The 21117-nt window shown below is 32.6% G+C and overlaps 2 protein-coding genes across 4 annotated transcripts; one reads left to right on the plus strand and one right to left on the minus strand.

The window, feature by feature from the left end:
* Positions 1 to 1904: 1904 nt before the first annotated feature.
* On the plus strand, positions 1905 to 8168 carry LOC132051516 (glycine-rich RNA-binding protein RZ1C-like). Of its 3 annotated transcripts, none has more exons than XM_059442647.1 (4): positions 1915 to 2186; positions 3161 to 5105; positions 6856 to 7337; positions 7579 to 8168. In XM_059442647.1, exons 2-4 carry the CDS (start codon positions 5067 to 5069, stop codon positions 7811 to 7813), a joined length of 756 nt encoding a protein of 251 aa, XP_059298630.1. In that variant the 5' UTR covers positions 1915 to 2186; positions 3161 to 5066; the 3' UTR covers positions 7814 to 8168. The 3 variants fall into 3 exon arrangements, with proteins under 3 accessions (XP_059298629.1, XP_059298630.1, XP_059298631.1); XM_059442648.1 differs by having other exon boundaries at positions 3171 to 5105; XM_059442646.1 differs by lacking the exon at positions 3161 to 5105 and having other exon boundaries at positions 1905 to 2186.
* A 607-nt stretch (positions 8169 to 8775) lies between these two features.
* LOC132051515 (probable pectate lyase 5) lies at positions 8776 to 19650 on the minus strand. Its single transcript, XM_059442645.1, has 5 exons — positions 19141 to 19650; positions 17752 to 18466; positions 17483 to 17674; positions 15757 to 15965; positions 8776 to 9115 (listed from the first exon to the last, which is right to left on the minus strand). The coding sequence occupies exons 1-5, from the start codon at positions 19275 to 19277 to the stop codon at positions 8851 to 8853; spliced, it is 1518 nt and encodes a 505-aa protein (XP_059298628.1). The 5' UTR covers positions 19278 to 19650; the 3' UTR covers positions 8776 to 8850.
* Positions 19651 to 21117: the final 1467 nt, after the last annotated feature.

Here is a 21117-nt window from a genome sequence, read left to right on the forward strand (position 1 = left end):
GGCTTGTTAATATAAGCCTGCACTGAAATATAGGGTGTCAATGATATGTTTTCCATACAAACATGTTATTTTTTGTAAAATAAGTGGAATTGACATAAGTAACAAATTATTTAAAGGTATTTGTATATAATTTAAACAATTGTAGGAGGAATGGGGTGTGACGTGGTACCATGGGGGTTACGAAGATGTGTGTTGCAGTTATGGTGTGCATAATTTAAAAAAAATCGAAATTCGAATCGAAATTCTAATATTTTTTACTTGTATTTTGAAATTTTCAAATTCTGGATTAGATTTTGCATTTAATTTTTTAAAATTTGGATAATGGATCGGATTTCGTATTTGAAACTTCGTATTTTTGGATATCCGAATACCGAATTTTTTATACCTTATGTTTAGCCTACCCGACTATCCATTAGATGTTAGTGCATTACCTATATGTCCAATCTAATTAGTCAAATATACTCTACTCATTACACATCAACCTATATATTCTAAAATATTACTAAATTGCTTGTATGAATACTTTATTTATATGATTGTTATAGAAACCATGAACAATATATTAAGGCAATTTGGTATGAAATATTTTATTTGGTTGTTCATTTTGTAAGAAGAAGAAGCAATTCAACTTATATGCCTAACCAAAAATCTGAATTATCCAAATAGATTTATTCGAAACCGAACCTAAAGAATTCGATCCAAGCTGAACATATTTGGATCGGATTCGGATTACAGTTAGCCAAATGCGAAAATCGAAATTATAATCCAAAATATGCTAAACCTAAGCCTATCCGACCGATGAAGAGGCCTAGTTGCAGGGTCTTGATACAGTCAACGTAGAATGTCATTGTGTAACCTGTTTTCATAACATCCACTAGAGAAGTCTTTTTTTTCATTTTAAAAAAAAAATTATTTTCCTAAAAAAAAATGATTATTAAAAAATTTGTCAACCAAACATGGAAAAATTGAAAAATATGTTATTTAAAATAGTTTTCTCTATATCGAACACACCCATAGTATTGTCATCTTCGTGACAAATATCGTATTTGAGGATAGTTTAGTCATTTTATTTACATGTGACATTATATATAAGGTTAATATATATGTGACCTCTAAATTTGTCTGAATTTAATTTCGATACCTGACCTAAAAATTGAGTTTATTAGACTCCTGAACTCCAGCTATAATGTATCTACATATAAGGTTCAAATATACGCTCATTTGGAATATGTTTATAAAAGTTATCATCTGTTGTTATTTTCATTTGGTAAACATATATGAAATTTTTTATTATTATTAATAATAAAATTATTTTTTATTCTGTTTATTTATTTTATTATAAAATGTCACTAATTTATATAATCAATCAGTATTTTTCACTTTTAATAATTATTTTCAAAAATATATTTATATTTTCTAATAATTTTGTTGCATAGATTAAAAGGTAAAAAATATGATTATTTTAAATAAATAGAGAAGAAAGAAAGACAAAGATTGATAATGATAAATGTCAAATAGACATTTAGGAAAGTCAAGTAAGATAAGTTGGGAAGAATATCTATCGTTCAAAGTTGATGGGAGTTTGATGTTCAAAGCAAAGTTGGGATGTAAGGGGTCATTTAGTTCATGAGATAACAGTGGGATATAATAGGATTAAGTTTGAAATTAAATATACTTTGTTTGATTAAAGTTATAACTAAGCCCAAAAAAATTAATACCTTCGACCAATTAAACTTGGAGTTATTTTTTTTTTTCACCTGGAATAAATTAGTGGAGGAATTATAATGACAGAATATCCTAGTCGGTGAACCAAAGGACCAATTTAAAATGATTAGAAAGGGTAGGGGGTAATTTGGTTTTCAAGAAAAATAGGAGGACATGCATATTAAAAGGCAATAGGAAGTACCAGATTCATTAAACAAACAGTTGAGGGTTTCGTTAGTTACAAAGAAAACATAGCTTTTCTTTATCTGAATCTCCGACGTTATACATCAGTTTTTAAGAAATTGGATGTTGAATTCGGTGCTTGTTCAATTATAGGGTACTGTTTTTGAAATTGAAAAAAAAAGATGTCAGGGAAGGTGCAACAAGATTATAGAATATTTGTTGGTGGTTTATCTTGGGACGTAAGTGATCGTCAGCTGGAAGATGCCTTTAGCCCTTTCGGTAAAATTCTCGATTGTCAGGTCCGTTACTTCCACTTGTTGTTTTTTCTTACTATATTAATTGGCGATCGCGTGTCTATGTCTGTGTAGAGGAATTTCTTGTTTGATTTTGAGGATTACGACTCATAATTGATGTTACGTATCCTTCATATATTTGATTATTCTGGTAATATAAAGAAAAATCCTAGCTTTTTTTTTTAATGTTTTTCATGATGCTATACTGAGTTTTTACTTTATTTTATTCACCTTTTGTTCTAGCAAGTATATGAATTCGGCCCCCTTTGCCCATGAATATTCTGAGTATTTGAAAAAACACTAGTTTTTGTTTTTAAAGTGAAAAAATGTTAGTACTACTCATTTGGTAATTGAACTTGTGTTTGGCCATGAATACGAATTGGAGTTGTTTTTGAATTTTGTGACTGAAAACAACTTTTTGGATTATTTCCGGAATTCAACTCTGGGAAAAAATAAAAAATATTTTGATTATAAGAAGTCCACTTCTGTAGCATATTTCTAAATGAGGCTCAAAAATGCCATCTAGTCATTCATATTGTTGAAACTATTTTATGATATATTAAGTGGTTTAGTTAGATTTAACCAAAAGATATTTTAAACATTTGTATATAAAACAGCCTTTTGTACCCGTTATGCCTAATTGGTGCTTCTTTATCTTCATCTGATTATAGCTATGATACAGATTGCGCCTTTCCCATTGTAGCTTGTCCTTTGAACTGCAAAGTTTTTGGGGAGATATATGTCTGCTTAAGCAATGGGAGCTTTGAAACATCAGCCGTGGATCAAACTGCTTTTGTATTTTAATTTTTGTTTCTTTGTTCTTTATGTTTGTGTTCTGTGGGAAGGTTGGCTGGGACAATCTTTGCTTTTTGAATTTTCCTAGATTGTTTGAAGTTGAGGACTATAGTCTTGCTATAATCTATGTTTTGTTCCAATTTGATTACGTATTGATAACTTTTCTCAATTTTCTGTGGATCTAGCTGCTTATAGATATGAAATGCCTTAAATGGATTAGTATGAGGAAGTTGTTAGTTCATGGGGATGTGCAAAGTTTGTGGGATTGCAACATTTGAGATACTAGAATCTGTTCAACGGCTTGTTTTTGAACTCACTTGCTAGACTATTCACAAAAGGCAGTTGATTTTCAATTCCATGTAACAGTGGACAGTGGCTTGCTTTAAAGAAACATTTGAAAGTAGTTGAATGAAGATCAGATTCAATTTCGGAATAAGTTGTTTGGAAGTGTGGTTTTTGATGCGGATTGTAGTGATTCACAAATTGTGCTCTGATGCGATAAACTGTTTGAATGATTAAAATCCTTTCTCTTCCTAGACTTCATTGCATCACCTGGATGTTGGCCTTGGATTGAATCGTTATTCTTCATTCTGAGTTGGATGCATAGCAGTCAACTTACACTAATGTCCAGTAAATCTGTTTACCTTATGAGATGCATCAAATATGGGAATAGAGGGTAGAATTAACTTTAGATGTAAGGTGCTTCGATTATGCGTATCAGTGGCATGTGGTCATGCATCCTTCTGCTTTAAGAAGGATTAAGGTTCCGTCAAGAGATGAATTTTGAATGCATAAACTAAGCTCAGTGTCCAGTTCGAACATTTCCTCAAGTTGAGTTGGCAGACAGCTTCTGAGAATGGCACCTCTTAGTTTTGGCATCCTTCAAGATGAATCTGATTGGAAAATGTCGTCTGTGTTTTTACTAGTTTGAGGGACCAGATGTTAGACATGAATATCTAAGTGCTTTGGCAGGAACATGAAAGTATCATTTTCTCTTTTAAAGTTGATTTTATTTGCTAATTTCTGATCTCTGAGTTCCTTGGATTTTGTCCCATCAATAATTTCTTTGGACTGTAAGCTGCATAAGATCTTAGTATCGAAGTTCACAAGAGAAACATAAACGACTTCCTTGCTTATACTTTAGATGCTATGAAAATATTGAGACCTCTAGTTTTCTATAAGGAAGTTCATTCGCCTCCTTATGTTTGGGGTGTTCATAGACTACGCGTTCTTTTTGAGTTTGTTTTGAAGAAGAATCAGGGAACAAAATTTTGGATCTATGGTGGCACTTATCAAACACCCTGATTGTCTATACGCGTGCCACAATCAAGAGGGAACTCAATTCTTGACCTTTTGGAAAGCCATAAGATCTAGATAGCTTGTTCTGTTTATTTGAAGGTTGGATTGTCGCTTCAGTGTTCTGAGGTCCTTCGTACTTTGGACATCAGTAGATGACATACTTTGAAGACAGAAGAGTAGTAGTTCTTCAAACAACAAAGTGAAAACAATGAAGTATCTTACTTTTCAGATTTTTATGCTCGATGATTTATTGCTTTAGATTAGTTCTTTGGCATCTTAGTTGTCCATTCCCTTTGAAATGCATTTTATATGCTGAAGCTGGATTAAGATTTTGAAGGTCTGCTTCATCTTCTTTGATGTCTTTCTAGTCAACAGTTGAAGAGGGGGAAGTTGAAATGTCGCTAGTTGGTGGATGTTCTTAATATAAATTAGTTGAATTGATGCTGGAAAAGGTAGCTGAATGAAGACCAGTGTCATGCATAATTACTGAAATGATAGCAAACTTTTGTGGGAAATCTAACAGGAAGAGGTCCTCAAAAAATATCTTGCAGCTGTGAGCTTTTCTCAGTATGGTCAATCACCTATGGCTTAGATATACTTCTGCCATATATTTACTTGGCACTAGTTAGTTGGTTTAAGTAAGTGAAGGAAAGTATATGGCTTTAAATCAGATCAATTGGCATTGTCGAGAATTACTGAGACGTTAGAATGCATACTTGTTGTTTTATGTTTGCTCTTAATGGTATCGACTTCATTGGGTACGTTTGATCTGAGTCAACCTAATGGGGTCAGATGATTGAAATCTGCAGGACTGCAGATTCTGCTGCCCAAGTAAGACTCCTTTGCTGTTTTAAATGTATTATCATCCTTAATTACTTTTATATTCCTAGACCTTGCTCAAAATATGATGCTTCAAGATCCTCCATTCTTGTCTTAGTAATGTGATTAAGAAAACGCGTAGGAGTTGGTTTTATCCACTTTATTTTAATTGCCTACTATTTATTCTGTTGTTGCATGCACAGTTATAAAATTGGAATTTTACTTGGGACCTGAAGTCTCTATCATGAAGTAAGCTAACAAAGAATTTTAAAGTTGAATGCTAAATTGCTCAAGCAAAACCAAGAATCGAGGTGCTGCCTGATAGCATAACTCTGATATCCAGTAGAATTAATGAGAAGGCTCAACTCTACTCACTCATTATACCTTTTATTTGGTTTGGCCGTTGTGGGGTGGGAGGGGGGAAGGGAGCATCATAGAGTAAGCTTTTTGAACGAATTGTAGAACTTGATTGAACTTAATTCTTTATAAGCAAAATTAATTTTGTTGATATTTCAGCCCCAAGAAGGTAGTTTCGTATTACAAAAGTATCAATGACTTTTTCTGTTTTAAATATGCAAGGAGTCAATGAATCTGAATACATGATCTAAATCATATGCAGCATTTCTACCACACCAAAAAATATGTGTCAGTTTTACAAATTAAAAACTCATAATGTAAGGATGCCCCCAAGGTTTAGTTAAAGTTAAAAAGGTTGAGGGACTTGTCACTTAGATCACAGGTTCCAGCCCTGCTCCATGCGAACAAGCTTGATATTTAAATGGACAAGGGTGGAGGGGCGGGCCCATTTTCTCCGAGTTTTGAAGGCTGCGTCACCCGTCTTGGCGGTCGTAAAAGAAGGCATAATTTAAGAATGCATGCGTTTTAGCAATGGCAAAAATCTGATAAACATACGTGGGGAAGTCAAATATTCTCTTTCTTTTAAACAAAACTGTGAAATTTGTCAATGCCTTCAGATCAGTAAATGAAGGTTGAAGCATGGGAGAAAGTGAAAGACTTGAGAAAGAACCTTGAAAAGAGTGGGAGCAATACTATAGTGTGCCTTTGTCTTTTTGTCCCAAGACTATATTTTGAATTTTGATACCAATTATGAGGGGCCCCAACATGAACCATTCTAAAGCCTTGAAAGGTGTGTCATTCTTAATGTTTCGTGCCTATTTATTGACTTAGATTACAATCTTTGAATCAAAGCGCGAATCATTCTATTTTGATTTCTTTGATTGTATCAAATCATGTCTTGATATATTTGTGTTGATAGGTCATTATTTAGCGTATATGAATGGGGAGTAATAAGGTTATGATACTGCCTCTTTGTTCCTGAATTTTGGTGATGGTCCAGTGTGATAAGATTAGTCTCATGTTTAAACTGTTTTGGTTGACCAATTTGTTTTCCTCAGTGTCATTCTGAAAGAAAGCTATCTTGTTATGCTGATTGAGACAGCTTCCATTATGCATGTATTGATCCACAACCTATTAGTTATGCCTCAATCCCAAAGTAGTTGAACAATTTCACTAGTACTACAATAAAGGAGCTCAAAACATTTCTAGTATTTCAGATATTTAGTTTTTCCATTTGATGCTCCAGATATTTGGTGAAAAGAGTAAATAATGATATCTTGGCAATATAATGCTCATCATCAGTTTGACTAATTCACACTTGTATATTATTATGGGGTTCGAAGAACTCTGCTCTTCTATTTGATATGTGTTTTCTGGCGTTAGTTTCTGAACTTTTGTCCTGTAGGTTATGCTGGATAGAGACACTGGTCGCCCTCGTGGATTTGGGTTTTTAACATTTGCAGACCACCGGGCAATGGAGGATGCAATAAGAGAAATGGATGGTGTGGAGATTGGTGATAAGGTGATATCCGTGAATAAGGCCCAACCAAAGATGGGAAGTGAGGATCCTGACCATGGTTATGGTGGAGGTTACTCATCAGGTAGCAGGGCAAGCTACGGTGGGGGTTATAGGTCAGTTGGGCAAGACACTTGCTTTAGCTGCGGTCGCCCTGGCCATTGGGCCAGAGACTGTCCGTTAGAAGGAGGTGGCCGGGGTGCTCGACCACTAACACCCCCTCCTCGTTCTAGGTATGGTGGTGGACGTGGGGACAGGTTTGGAAGTGACCGTGATAGGTACATGGATGACCGATATGATAGAGGGAACTATGCTGATAGGGAGCGCTATGACAGCAGATATGGGAGCGGTGATCGATACACTAGTGACAGGTATGTTTTTATAAAAACCGACAATAAAATGCAGCGGTGGAACAATTTTGACTGGAAGTTTGTTCACAAAACCAGCGTAGTTTTCCGGTTTTATACCCAACACCCCAAAAAATAATGGAGTAATTGTTTGAGGTGGTGCTGCTATTTAATCTTTTTTTCCCCTGTTCTTCATTTCTTGTTTATTGTTAAGTGTGAAGTGGTCTTTAGTTGTCTCACCAAAATAACTTCTATTGTTATCTAGGTACCCTCCTAGTGGTGATCGCTTGGGCAACAGGTATGGGGGTTCTGACCGCTACCCTCAGAATGGCTATGGCAAAGGAAGAGGGTTTGACAGGGATGTAGGCCCGAGAGGTGTGGGTGACAGATATGAAGCTGGAGGGCCAGCCCGATATGAGGGAAGAAGCTACAGAGATAGAGCGGGACCTTATGATCGCCCTCGAAGGGGAGGACGCCCACCTTCCTTTGACCGTTACTGAGATGAATGTGCACATCCATGTGGTAGATGTTCAATTTTAGTTGATCTCTGCAGTAGTATGGACTAGGATAAATGTATGCCGTCTTGTTTGGAGCAGCTAGTTGTGACTACGCATGAATACTGAGGAGTAGAGTAAATTAGTAGGAATGTAGCTGGTAAAACAGAGTGGACGGGCACTTTAGTGTCTTGACTTGTTTTTATGCTTTATAAACGAGGGAGCTTCCTCTATTGGAATGCACTATAGTCCTCTGTATGTTATTTCCACTTATAACTCAAATCATTCTCTCTCTGCGTCTCTTCTCATCGGGAATAACAAGATTGTTCCTGGATTTAGTGATGTATAGTTCTTCGTCCAATGCATGTACGTATTGTAAGAAAGCATGCATTTCCTTTCTCTCAATGCATGTATGACTGGGTTGCCAATTCTGCAATTGAATGGTACACTATTTAATCAGCTCGTGATGCCTACAATTCAGCTAGCAGTAAGGTTTATAAATTGGTTTGTCAGTAGAACAGCATAAATTACGTGTGTTATTTGACACTTGATAAACCGAGTGGAATTAAATGTTAAATTTACTAGTAAAGTGCCATTATCATCTCTTTTATGATCCCCTCTTACTGGTTGCTTTCATCCCTTAAGCAAATTGGCCCTACCATGCAACATCTACCCATACAATCTGGATCAAAAGAGAAGGATTCAACAGAAGTACAAATTCCCTGTGGATTCTACAAGGAGTATTCAACCGAAGTGGAAGATATTTTCTATTGTTCAGAGAACAATATCAAGCACCAGAGGTAATAAAAAGCTAGAGGAGCGGTGACCACAACTTAATCAACAAGTCCACGAGATAAACAAAAATGTGAAAGCACAGTGCCACGCCATAACTAACGAGCAACAGCCTATCTCTAATATTCCTATCTATCAATGTACAAAATGTGGAACTCTCATGAATACAATTAAACTTGTGGAACGAAAACTTTCTTTAATTCCAAATTAAATGAATAATAATAATTTAACAAATCCAGTGTCCTACAATGCTATAGTAAGAGTAACAATGGTATTGATAATTGACCATCTTGGCTGGTGATGGTTATGTACAAAGTCAGAATAATTAAAAAGTAGAGTAAGATAGGGGTGGTTGTTAGTGATGGTGATGATGCTGCAGATGCACCAGTACCGCTGAATATCATTCCGAACAAGTCGACATCGCCACTATTGGACTCGGAATGACCACTACCGCTGCCACTGCCACTACCGCTTGCTCCGGTAGTGCCTCCTTTGGACATGCTCATGCTGTTGTCCCTGTTATATTAGATACGGAGGACTTTAATCCCTTTACAAGTAAGAAAATGCAGGTGGAATGAGTCATGTTGTGATAAAAGCTTGAGTTTAAGTTTTATGTAAAAAATGCGTATATGATCAGGTTAGCAAGCACTAAATAATACCATGGTAAAAATAGTGAAAATTATATTGATAGTGCAAAAATTCTTCACGTTTTGGATGTGTACACACTAGAAGCACGGAATCCTTTAGCGACATATTGATAGATCTTTTTATCCTTTACATTGGACAAAATTGTTTTCCTAATTTTTAGGACTTTGTTTATCCTTTACATTGGACAAAATTGTTTTCCTAATTTTTAGGACTTTGAGATCAAATAAAAAAATCATTAAATCTTGGTTTATTTGAAATATATAAGAAATCCTAATATTTCGAATTTAAAATCTTAAACGTGTTACTGTAGCAGTATTTACAAGCTGTAAATGTATTCTCTAATTGTCAAATATGGATATTGTTGTCCTATCGTGTATTTTGTTTCATGGACGGTCGTGCTAATATTTATGTGCTTTGACATATAAAACGGAGAATAAACCTGCAAGTATTTTGTTTCATAAGACAAAATTGGATTATGAAAGTCGAATATTCATAACATAAATATACTGTTACAGTATATTATTGCAAGATTGTACGTTGTTGCAATATATATTTGATTATTTGCAGAGTTGTATACGTTGTAGTATACTGTTGCAAAATTGTATGTTGTTGCAATATATATTCGATTATTCCATCATTGAAGAATATAGCTTCATTGAAATTACAGTAGAAGTTGAAGTATACAGCTGCAATATACTATTGCAAAGTTATATTAATGTTACAGTACACTATTGTATGTTGTTGCAAAGTTATATCATATGTTGTTGCAATATATATTTCAGAGTTGTATATTGTTGCAGTAACTTGAAGTATACTAATGTAGTAAACTGTTTACTATAGCAGTATACTTGTATAATGTTACAGTATACTTATATATTGTGACAGTTGTGAACACCTAATTTTTTATCATGCCTAAATTTTTATAACATTTTAGAGTTAAATATTTCTCTTAAGCTTAATTTTTAATTTTCATATCATTTTTAATAAGGTTTACTTGTGAAAAGAAAATAGAGTCATACTTTAGAAATGAGTTTAATTTCATTTCCAAAAGAAAATTTATATCTTTCTTTTAATAAATAAGCTAGTAACTTTATTATTTTTCTAAAAGTACTTCTTATTTAATCTAATTCTTTAGTTTTCCTATATTTTTATTTTTATTAGTCTAAAAACAGTTAGCTAATATGTTCATCTTTGTATTTATTTTATCTTTAAAAAGAAAAAAATATTTTCATTTTTTTGTCCTTTTCTTTATTTTGTCTTTTCCCTTTACGAAAACAAAAAAAAAAAAAGGCAAAAGGCAAACTGGAGAACAGGACAAAAAGAAAATGTAACTATATTTTTCTAATTACTTTCAATATATATTATTTTTATTATTGATTTCATTTGTATATTTTATGGTGCTTGCTGGAATATCATAATTTGGTTATAAAACGACAATATCGTAAGCTAAGAAAGATCCAAGTAGGTAATTTGTATAATTTTCCCTAAAATAAACGTAGAAGGCAAGTCGACCTTGGGTGCCTTCTATATTTTATTTTTTTTGAGACTTGGGCGCCTTCTATATTTATTTCATTTAATAACAGTCTTTCGAACCGATCCGTTTACCAAAATAATGAAGTCAGTTCTCTTATTGAAAGGATTCGATTATTTGACACTATTATTTTTTGTCAAAATTGTCACAAATGATAATTTTTGCTCATTATGCCTTTTTATATAGAAGTGAGTCAAAATTTTCACTCTTTTCTAATCACATCTTTGAAAATTTTAAAAGTACCTCTAAGCTAAAAAGTAGTTGGACCCCGTCCAGGACATCTCCAACCTTAAGCACTATTTTTTTACACCAAAATACTGAAAATTAATTCTAACTCATTACACTATTTTTTATACCAAAAAAATATATCCCTTTTACATTATTCTCTCTCTTCTATATTATATTATTTTCTTTTATTTAAATTTTATTTTTTATTTCATAAAACAATTCCTTTCTTTTTTACATATTCATCTCATATAATTCATATTCCTTTCTTATATAACCATTTAATATAAAATTATTTTATACCATAAATTTTTAAATAATATAAATTGTAAACAAATATTATACATATTAATGGATAATTCAAATAAAAGTGAAATCATTGATAAAGTACAATTAAATAAATATTACATTGTGTTATTTATTAACAACATATTATATTTTATATTTGCACTTTTCATTTTTGTGATGGTTATATTTTTAGTGTAAGAAATGGTGTTGATGAATAGTATTACACCAAATTTGGTGTAAATGGTGTTGGGTTGGAGCACCAAAACACCAAATATTACACCAAAATAAGATTTGGTGTAAGGTTGGAGATGGCCTAAGAGAGTAAAGGCATCAACCAAGGCAAATAGAGGGACACACGAAGCATCTCCAACCTTACACTAAATATTACACCAAATCCTGTTTTGCTGTAATATTTGGTGTTTTGGTGCTCCAACCCAACACCATTTCTTACGCCATTTTGGTGTGTGGTGTAACACTATTTATCAACACCTATTCATCAATATTTTATTATTATTTTTATTATATAATACTTTTAATTTAACATATTATAAAATTTTAATTTTTTCATTTAGGTCCCTAGTATAACTAATTATTTTTTATGTAATATCTGTATAATATTAATTTTACATCTTAATTTTGGAGTATAATTTTTATAAATTAATTTTCGTATATATTATTTTTATATAGAATTGTAAGTTAATTTTATTATAAGTTATAATTATATAAAAAATATAACCATCACAAAAATGAAAAGTGCAAATGTAAAATATAATGTGTTGTTAATAAATAACACAATGTTCAATAACATAATAATTTAGAATTGAAAATACATTAAAATTATAACACAATGTTCAATAACATAATACATTAAAATTATAACACAATGTTCAATAGATTAAAATTGAAAATACATTAAATAACATAATAATTTAGAAAATTATAACAATAATTCAGTACTCTGGTAAGTCGATTCCAGATCCACCAATAATTTTATATTAAATGGTTATATAAGAAAGGAATATGAATTATATGGGATGAATATGTAAAAAAGAAAAAAAGAAAGAATTTGTTTTATGAAATAAAAAAATAAAATTTAAATAAAAGAAAATATAATAATATAGAAGAGAGAGAAAAATATAAAAGAGATCTTTTTTTTTTATCTAAAAAATAGTGTAATGGGTTGGAGTTAATTTTCACCATTTTGGTGTAAAAAATAGGGCTTAAAGTTGGAGATGCCCAAAGAGCCCGTTTGGACATGCAAATACGAATTTGAAATCGTAATTTGAAACCGCATTGTCGAAACAGAACCTAAGTACAACTATTATTTTTAGCTGCCTCTATAGTATAACTATTTTTTTAACTTAAAATACTTTTAAATTTTTCTTAATGATGTGACTAGACTAGAACGAAACTTAAAATTTTGATGTCACTCTTTTCACAAAGGATATAATGAGCAAAAACTTTCCTTTCTAACATCCTTGACAAAATTTTGTGACCAATAACCGCGTCCTTGAATAAAAAAACAGCTTTATGGGCCTACACACATTATTCATGGCTGGAAAGCATGAAGAAGCGGAGAAGAGAAGCCAACTTTATATCTCACATGCTATACAGCTATGTGGTCCTTATTTGTCCTTTTTTGCCCTGTCCTACAACACTCTTGTTTGCATTTAACGAGAAAAATGAAAGATTCTAGGTGCTGTTCCAGGTCGTTTACTTACTGTCTCAACATATGTATGAGTATGACCAATTCGTATTACTAGAATATTATAAAAGTTTAGACATTTCCAACCCTTCTAGGACAGTATTTAAATCCCCTCTTGAAAATAAAGACAACGATTACATACTCATATAAGTATATCCTTTTCAAAAAGAACTATTTAACTTTCAATATTTTTTTTTTAATGTCAAGACGTATCTACAATCACAAGTTCTAATGATTGTGATGGAGTGATAAGTCTTTCATCGGTGAGGAAATCAAAAACAAGTTCTAATGATACTTCTAATACGTGTTATTAAGTTTTTTCTTTTTGTTAAAATTATGTGCTCAGTAATACTGCTTTACAAAAGAAAAGACAGGGGTTAAACTGCCAAAATGCAATGGTCCCCATTAAAAAAAGACAACACAAGACTATAAGGCTGTACTGGCCCCTCTACTGGGGTTTTATATCAGTTTTCATTGTCAAAGACCCCCCACATAATCACGTGCACCTATGAGGCCTACCGTGTTATAGTATTATATTTCTCTTCTTTCTACCATAAGGATATTTGTTCCAAAAATTTATTTTGCAAATATTACTCATTCGTGTTCATGACAATTATATTCTTTGTGAGAAAAGTGAGCCAAAATTTCAAATTTTACTCGCACTAATCACATTATCTAACCAATTAAAAAGAACTTCTAAGCTAAAAAGTACATAAAGTAGTTGGATCCCACCTTTCTCCCTCACAATTCACGGTCTCACAAGTAATATATTTTCTCGTCTCTTTATTTAGAGAGAGCTAAAAAGTATCTCTACTTCTTTGTGTTTTCTATATTTCTTTTGTTTATTTGATATGTTACCATTAACTTAAAAAAACACAAGAAAGTAACAACGAAATATTATATTATTAATCTCTTTCTAAGTTTATCAAATCACATTAATTTGTTACTAACATATATATAGTTAACGACTTGTGTAGTTATATGGTTTGATTATAGTTAACGAATTATTAATTTATAGTATCATATATTTGTCTAAATTAGCCAATGTCTTGTATTTATGTATTTAAATAATGAACCTATAGTATTTTTTATATTTAATGTTGTCAATATGTCCCTCTATTTGTCTTAGTCGATCCGTGGATTCAGTAGGCATTGGCCATGCAATTTGAAGCTCAAATTTGAAGTTTTGATTTGAGATCAGTGTTTATTTATGACATATTAACAAAACTTTAATGATTATCTCAATTCACCTAAGGGCCCATTTCGCCATGATTTGAAATCTATGTTGCTCGGACTCTCCAAAAATATTGCTGCACCTATCTCGAATTTTCCGACACGCACTTGCCTAAATTTTTTAAGAGTCCGAGCAACATAGCTTGAAATCAGGTTATTTGAAGTTGAAATTTTTTTCGACATGCAATTTGAATCTCAAAAGTTGTACTATAAATCAACCTGATTTCAAATTAATAATTTATTTATGGCCAAACGGACAATAATTTGAAAATAATTCATGTCCATAAAGAGTTTCAACTTCAAATCAACCTAATTTCAAAATAATAATTTTAAATTATGATTTGAAATCTTGGCCAAACAGCCCTTAGTCTATGGATCACTAAGGCCTTTTGAGGGACTCATGTCTGCTATTTGAATCAGTTTATTTAATGACTGAATTATGAGTAATTTAATAAGGCCCCGTTTGGACATGGTTCGAAACCTGGTTTCAAACAATGGTTTCAAACCATGTTTGGACATACAATTTGAATATTTTAAGTTGTATTTTCTCTTATAGACATAAAAACCCCACAAATTGTGAAAACTATCAAAACATTCTCAATTCTTATACAATCTTACCAAATGAGCAAATCATAGTTTATAACAAAATTAATACACTACTAGAAGACTTTTCTAAAAAATGCAACATCAATTAATCAAATTTTACTTTAATAAAATCGAAAATTTAACATGAATAGTAATGTAACTACTATTTAATATAATCTTCCCACATAAATTGGTAGACATAAATAAACGTTAGTGGAAGTTAATGAGATTAATAAATGATTGATGGGGGTAATTGTTAAAAATATTTACCAACTTATGCGTTTTTTTTTTTTTACAAAATATTAACTTATAGGTTAAATTTTGTATTTAAAAAAGTTGAAACCATGGCTTCAAATTCAAACCATGCTTTTTTGGATGATTTGGGTTCAAACCATGGTTTCAAACTAGGTTTCAAACCACGACTTAAATTTGATGGTCAAACGCTGGTTTAAAATTATGATTTCAAACCATGGTTTCAATTTTGATGGCCAAACGCCTACTAAAGTAGTAGTAGTATATATATGCGATGAGAAAGGTGAGTTCAGCTGCCTGTAAGGTACAATAATTTTTTAATTTAGAGGTACGGCTATTTAACATTTAACTCACTTCTCCACAAAGCATATAATTATCATGAACAATAATTCGTAACATTTTTTAAATAAATTTTCAGGACAAATCACCGTGTCCTTTTCCTATATTCTTTTACAGTTGTATTCCCTTTTCCAAATCTAAACATTTGAAAAGCCAAAGAATCTTTCATTAGCTACGAATATTCTAAATATGTTTTAACTATAACAATTTGTGATGTATATTACTTTTTTAATGAAATATCTACACATTAAATTTAAATTCTAACAAACTTGGTAGCGATGATTTAGCATAAAAGAAAAGGAAAGGAAAGGGGGTTGAAAGTAGAAATAGAGGAGAAGTGTGAGGGGGTACCTGGGGCCACCAAGGACACCAGCATTGGCGGTGAGCTGGTTGATGAGATCACCGGATTTGGGATCCACGTTGTTGGCTTTGGAATATTGGTTGTTGGTAATGCCCGGGCCTGATGGCACGAAAATTGCGCCATTTACCATAATGTCACCTTCCGTCCTCCAGTTCCACGCATCCCACTGCCCATTGTCCGTGTCCTCTCGCTTTGTCACCTGCTCATCCCACATGCTCTTATCACATTAGTCACCCCACTCTTCAATGTTATATACAGTCAAATCTCTCCATAACAGCATCATTAGGTCCGAAATTTTTCAACTATTATAGAGAATGGCTGTTATACACCTATAACAGCATTAACATTTAAATAATACTTTCGCTGTTATAGGCAAAAAAGATGCATAAAATTAAATTTTCATTTTTAATTGTCAAATTCTAAGCTTAATCACTCTTTATATAACGGAGGAAAATCGTTTAATGATGAAAACATATATATTCATATGATATTTTTTGTCATAAATAGTGTATTAAATGATCAAATATTTGGTCAAAATTTCTACTCTTATTATTAGTAATCATAGATATTCTATTTTTATAAAGATGGTTAATTATTATATTACCAAAAAAAAGAAGATAGTTGTTATATGAGGGGTAATTTTACAAAGAACGTACTGCCATAAAGTTGGTTGTTCTTTGTTATAGATGAAATGTTGTTATAGAGAAGTAAAATATAACATAAAAAATCGGTTCCAAAAAATATTAGTTGTTATAGAGAGGTGTTGTTATATGCGGGTGTCATCATAGAGAGGTCTAACTGTACTTACTCCATATTATTTTATCTGACAATATTTTATTTTAGTCACACAACTATCTGTGGCTTATTCTAAACAAACAACAAGTTTTAAAAAATTATTTTCATTCTAAAATTTGCATTCAATCAAATACCTTCATATAAATTGGGACGACAGAAGTATCACTTTCATAATACTGTCAAAACCCACTCCCTAATTTTCATATTCATAAGCTTTTTTTCTATAATTGAAAATTTTCAAGAGCACAACTTTTTTTTATAAACGTGGTGTTCGGAATTAGCTTATGCCCCCTCGACTAATTCTACGGAATACCTGCCACCTCCCACCAACAATCCTTATCGGGTAGATCTAGAAAAATAAAATCTAAAATAAAATCTAAGTGCTTGAAATATTAAGTTAAACACATTCACTTTTTGCACTTTTATTCCCTGAATTTACCTTTTGAAGTTTTTATTCAGTAATCATTAGCTCTTGAAGTTTGATTGTCAATTATAGTTTCAAGTTTGGACTCTGATGCACCAATCATAGCACAATCGCATTACAATATGGGTTTCTGAGTTGGTGACTAAATATACTTTATTAAACATCAGGATAATCAACTTAATTTGACTAATAATTGAGGTACCAGATACCCCAATTATCACTAAACTTAAAGTCATATCCTACAGAAATCTAATCATGAGATTCATTATTCAAGGTGCTCGTTATCTTACTGAAAAGCAAAAGATGGACATATATAGGTGAAAAAGTTTTTATATAAATATGATTCCAAAAAACCAACACTAACTATAAAACTCAAAGGATAAACTAATACTCAGTACTACATAAATAAAGACAAAACTAGCTAGAAAATTAACCCTTTTACCTTACCCCCAAAAAAAGGAATGAGAAACAAAGAAAGAAGAAGAAAAAAGATTTACCTCCTTCAAATTAGGGTCATCAGGAGCAGTGTAGCGATTGCCTTGACTATTAATAGTAGGATTAGCACTACCACCAATTGCATACATTTGCCAGTGTGTGAAATCGTTGTTCACCACATGTACATATCCTCTTCTAATTCTTGGCATTCTTTGTACTAACCCTTCTCCAAAATGATTAAACGCAATTGTCACCTGAACTTCTCAAAATTACAATACAACCCCCAAAAAATCATAACTTCACAAAAATCATCAAAATTAAAATCACTAACCTGCATTCCTGTATCAGGCAAGTATTTATCATCATGTCCCAAGAGCATAACATCATCATGATGACTAAAATAGTTATTCGAAATAGTAATACCAGTCGACCCCATAATAGCATCAATCAAGCCATCAGTACAATGAGACAATGCACAATGATCAATCCATATATTACGAGATCCAAAAATAGATATCGCATCCCCATCCGACTTACCTCTATACCCAACATGCGTTGGACTCGACCGTATATTAGTATTCCCCGAAGGAGCACAATTGTAAATATGCACATTGTGTATAATCACATTACTCACATACTGTAACGTAATACAACCATTACCCGTAATATGAACATTTGCACCACGACCATCAATTGTCTTGTAATTATTGACAATAAGTTCATGTTTTAGTTTAATGAACATGTCGGATGCAAAGACAATCCATAGTGGTTCTTCTTGGACGACAGCGTGTCTGAGAGTGCCCGGGATTGGGTTGACTGTGTCTTTGTCGGAGGAATCAGTGACTATGTAGATCTGACCTCCCTTTCCACCTAATGCAGCCTGACCGAACCCGATGGAACAGTCTGCTAAGCGTTGTCGGTTTTTGGCCCAGTTTGAGTCGCATTGCCAGCAATCGTCTATTGGATTACCTGTTTGGCATTTGTTGTTATTATCTCTTACTGTTGTGTCCAGTATTTGTCTTCTTGAAATGGACTCATTGATACTCCTGTAACAGAGAAAACAAAGAGATCTATGTCAAGTAGTGATGCATAACATGAAAGCAAGAGTAGCTCCCATTTGGCTATACATTTTGGAAGGCTTTTCTTTAAGCTAGCGTTTGTCCATAGATTTTGGATCAGGTATTTATTTTCAAATAACTATTTGTCCATAAATTTTGGATCTTCAAAAAAAATTCAAGTTCCACCAGTTTTTGGGTTTTTGCACTTCCACTCACAAAACTCTAAATTTCTTTCAAGTAAAATGCATGACCAAACACAACTTCAGAAACTCAAATTTTCAAGTTTTAAGTTTCAACTTTAAACTCTATGGCCAAAGGGGAGCTAAAAGAAAGAAAAATTGAAAACATTATTTGTCCATGGAATTTAATCAATTTTTGAAAAATTTCAAGTTCCGGAAAGTGGTTTGGATCTTCCACTCACAAAACTTCAAATTTCTTTCGAGTAAAAATGCACACACCTTCAACTTTCAAGCACAATTTTTAACACAACTTCAAAAACACATTTTTTTTTTGCAAGTTTCACAAAATCTATGACGAAATGCTAGGTTAAATACTAGTTAAAGGAGTTTAGTCGGAAAACCCAGGTGAGAAAATTAAATAGGAGTAAAGGGAAGAACCCAGATGTGGAATGTGAGTAATAGAGAGAGAAATAATGTGTTTACCTGTGTACTTGTTGAACTACAGATTCAGGGTATGGGTGTTGGTGAGGAAGGGTAAGATTGAGGTGAGCAATAGTAATTAGAGGTGAGAAGAAGGAAGCAATGATGTAGAATAAGAGAATGCCAGTGAGGGGAGGCATTCTTGGAGGAGCAATATTAATGTTGAGGAGTTGTAATTCTAATATATGCCCTGTAAAAGAAGCTCTTAAGACAGAGGGAAGAGATGTCTTGTTCTTCAAATGCTTAGTTAAGGAAGCTGCTGCACATTTTGGGAAAATGTACCTAATAAGAAGAATAGATATAATAATGGGGGGTCAGTGATTAGTGTGTATTAGGGTTTTGGACTTCATGGAGGTTAGTGCTACTAATATGGCTGTGGCGTTCACACTAAGCTAAAACGCAATACCCATGAAAGAAAGAGAGAGAGAAGGGAGGTAAAAGGTGAGAGGAGAGACAGTTGTCTTTCTCTTCTCCTATGCTGGCTAGCTCACTCATTCTCTCTCATTTATGGTTTCTTAGTAATAATTCTTCGATCCATTATTGAATATATAAATGAAAATGACAAAAGAAACTTGAGATTTTAAACTAATAATAATAAAATAAAGTGGCATATAAAAAATGTACTACATCCGTCTCAATTAAAAGAAATAAAGGAAAACATTTTAAATGAGTGATCCAAAATAAGTCTTCGATATTTGTGTGGGTGTGAATCATCTCATAAAGTTAAATTATTTTTAAATTTAAAAATATGTCAATCTTTTTTTGAACAAACTAATAAGAAAAGTAAAACAATTGTTTGGGACGGAAGGAATATATAGTTCCTAATTCCTATTCAGGACATGGGGCCATAAAATGAAAGAAAGGTCACCTTTTCCTAACCTAAATTTCTAGAGTACTGTTTGTACAAGAGGAAATAAGCATATTGCATATTCTTGCTTGTCGTCATTTAAGTCAAAGTTGAGGGCAATTTTGGTACTTCACTTTTGTTTGTGCATTTAGCTGTTAGGCACTTGTGCTCAACGTTGTGTTTGTTAGACGTCTAACAAGTAAATTTAAAAAAAAAAAAAAAAAAAAAAAAATTGTAGCAACATGAAATAGACAAATTTTCGTAGAAATGTGATCCAGCTTTTCTACGCATGTATGTGTGTGTTTGCGTTTGCATAGGTTGGGGATTCAAAGGCACTGGTCTTCAATTTTTGTCCCTCAAATTGGTGGTATTTAATTTTTGTCATTCGCTATAAATTTTTTGGTTTGGGTTTAATTAAATTAATCAAAAAAAAAAAAAATTAAAAAAAAATCGCAAGGTAAAGTTTGGATTCGCAAGGCAGAGTATTACATGCAAAACTCTACCTCAGGCAGAGTTTCAAACTCTACCTTAAGGTAGAGGTTTGCCTTCAGCTTTTTTTTTTTTTTTTTTTTTTTTTTGCTACTTAATTGAATTTTACAAGCCTCTCGCTCGGGTCTAACTTTTGCCCGAATAGGCCTAATTTTGTGCAAAAGTTAGGCCTCAAGGCAGAGATTAGCCTCAAGGCCTAATTTTAGATAAAAGTTTGGCTTAAAGCCTAACTTTTGCCCGAATAAGCCTAACTTTGCTACAAACATCTGCCTTGAATTCCTTTTTTTTTTTTTTTTTTTTTTTTTACTAAGCCGGGGTTCGAACCCAGAACCTCGAGGTATTAGGCGAAGGATAAAAATTAAAGACCACCAATTTGAGGGACAAAAATTAAAGACCAGTGCCTTTGAAGGCCAATCCGCAGTGGTCTCTTCGTTTAAAGAAATAATCTTTTAGTAGGTTGTGCTCCTCCTTTTTTATTTTATTTTTTTGCTTAAGCTCCTATAAAGACACTAGGAGCCCGTTTGGATTGGCTTATAAGTTGGCTTATAAGATGTTTTCAGCTTTTTTGAGTGTTTAGCTGGCCAGCTTAAAGTCATTTTGTGCTTAAAATAAGCTCAAAAAAATAATCGGGACCCATTTAACTT

Source organism: Lycium ferocissimum, chromosome 4, assembly GCF_029784015.1.
Source record: "Lycium ferocissimum isolate CSIRO_LF1 chromosome 4, AGI_CSIRO_Lferr_CH_V1, whole genome shotgun sequence".
Lineage (NCBI taxonomy): Eukaryota > Viridiplantae > Streptophyta > Magnoliopsida > Solanales > Solanaceae > Lycium > Lycium ferocissimum.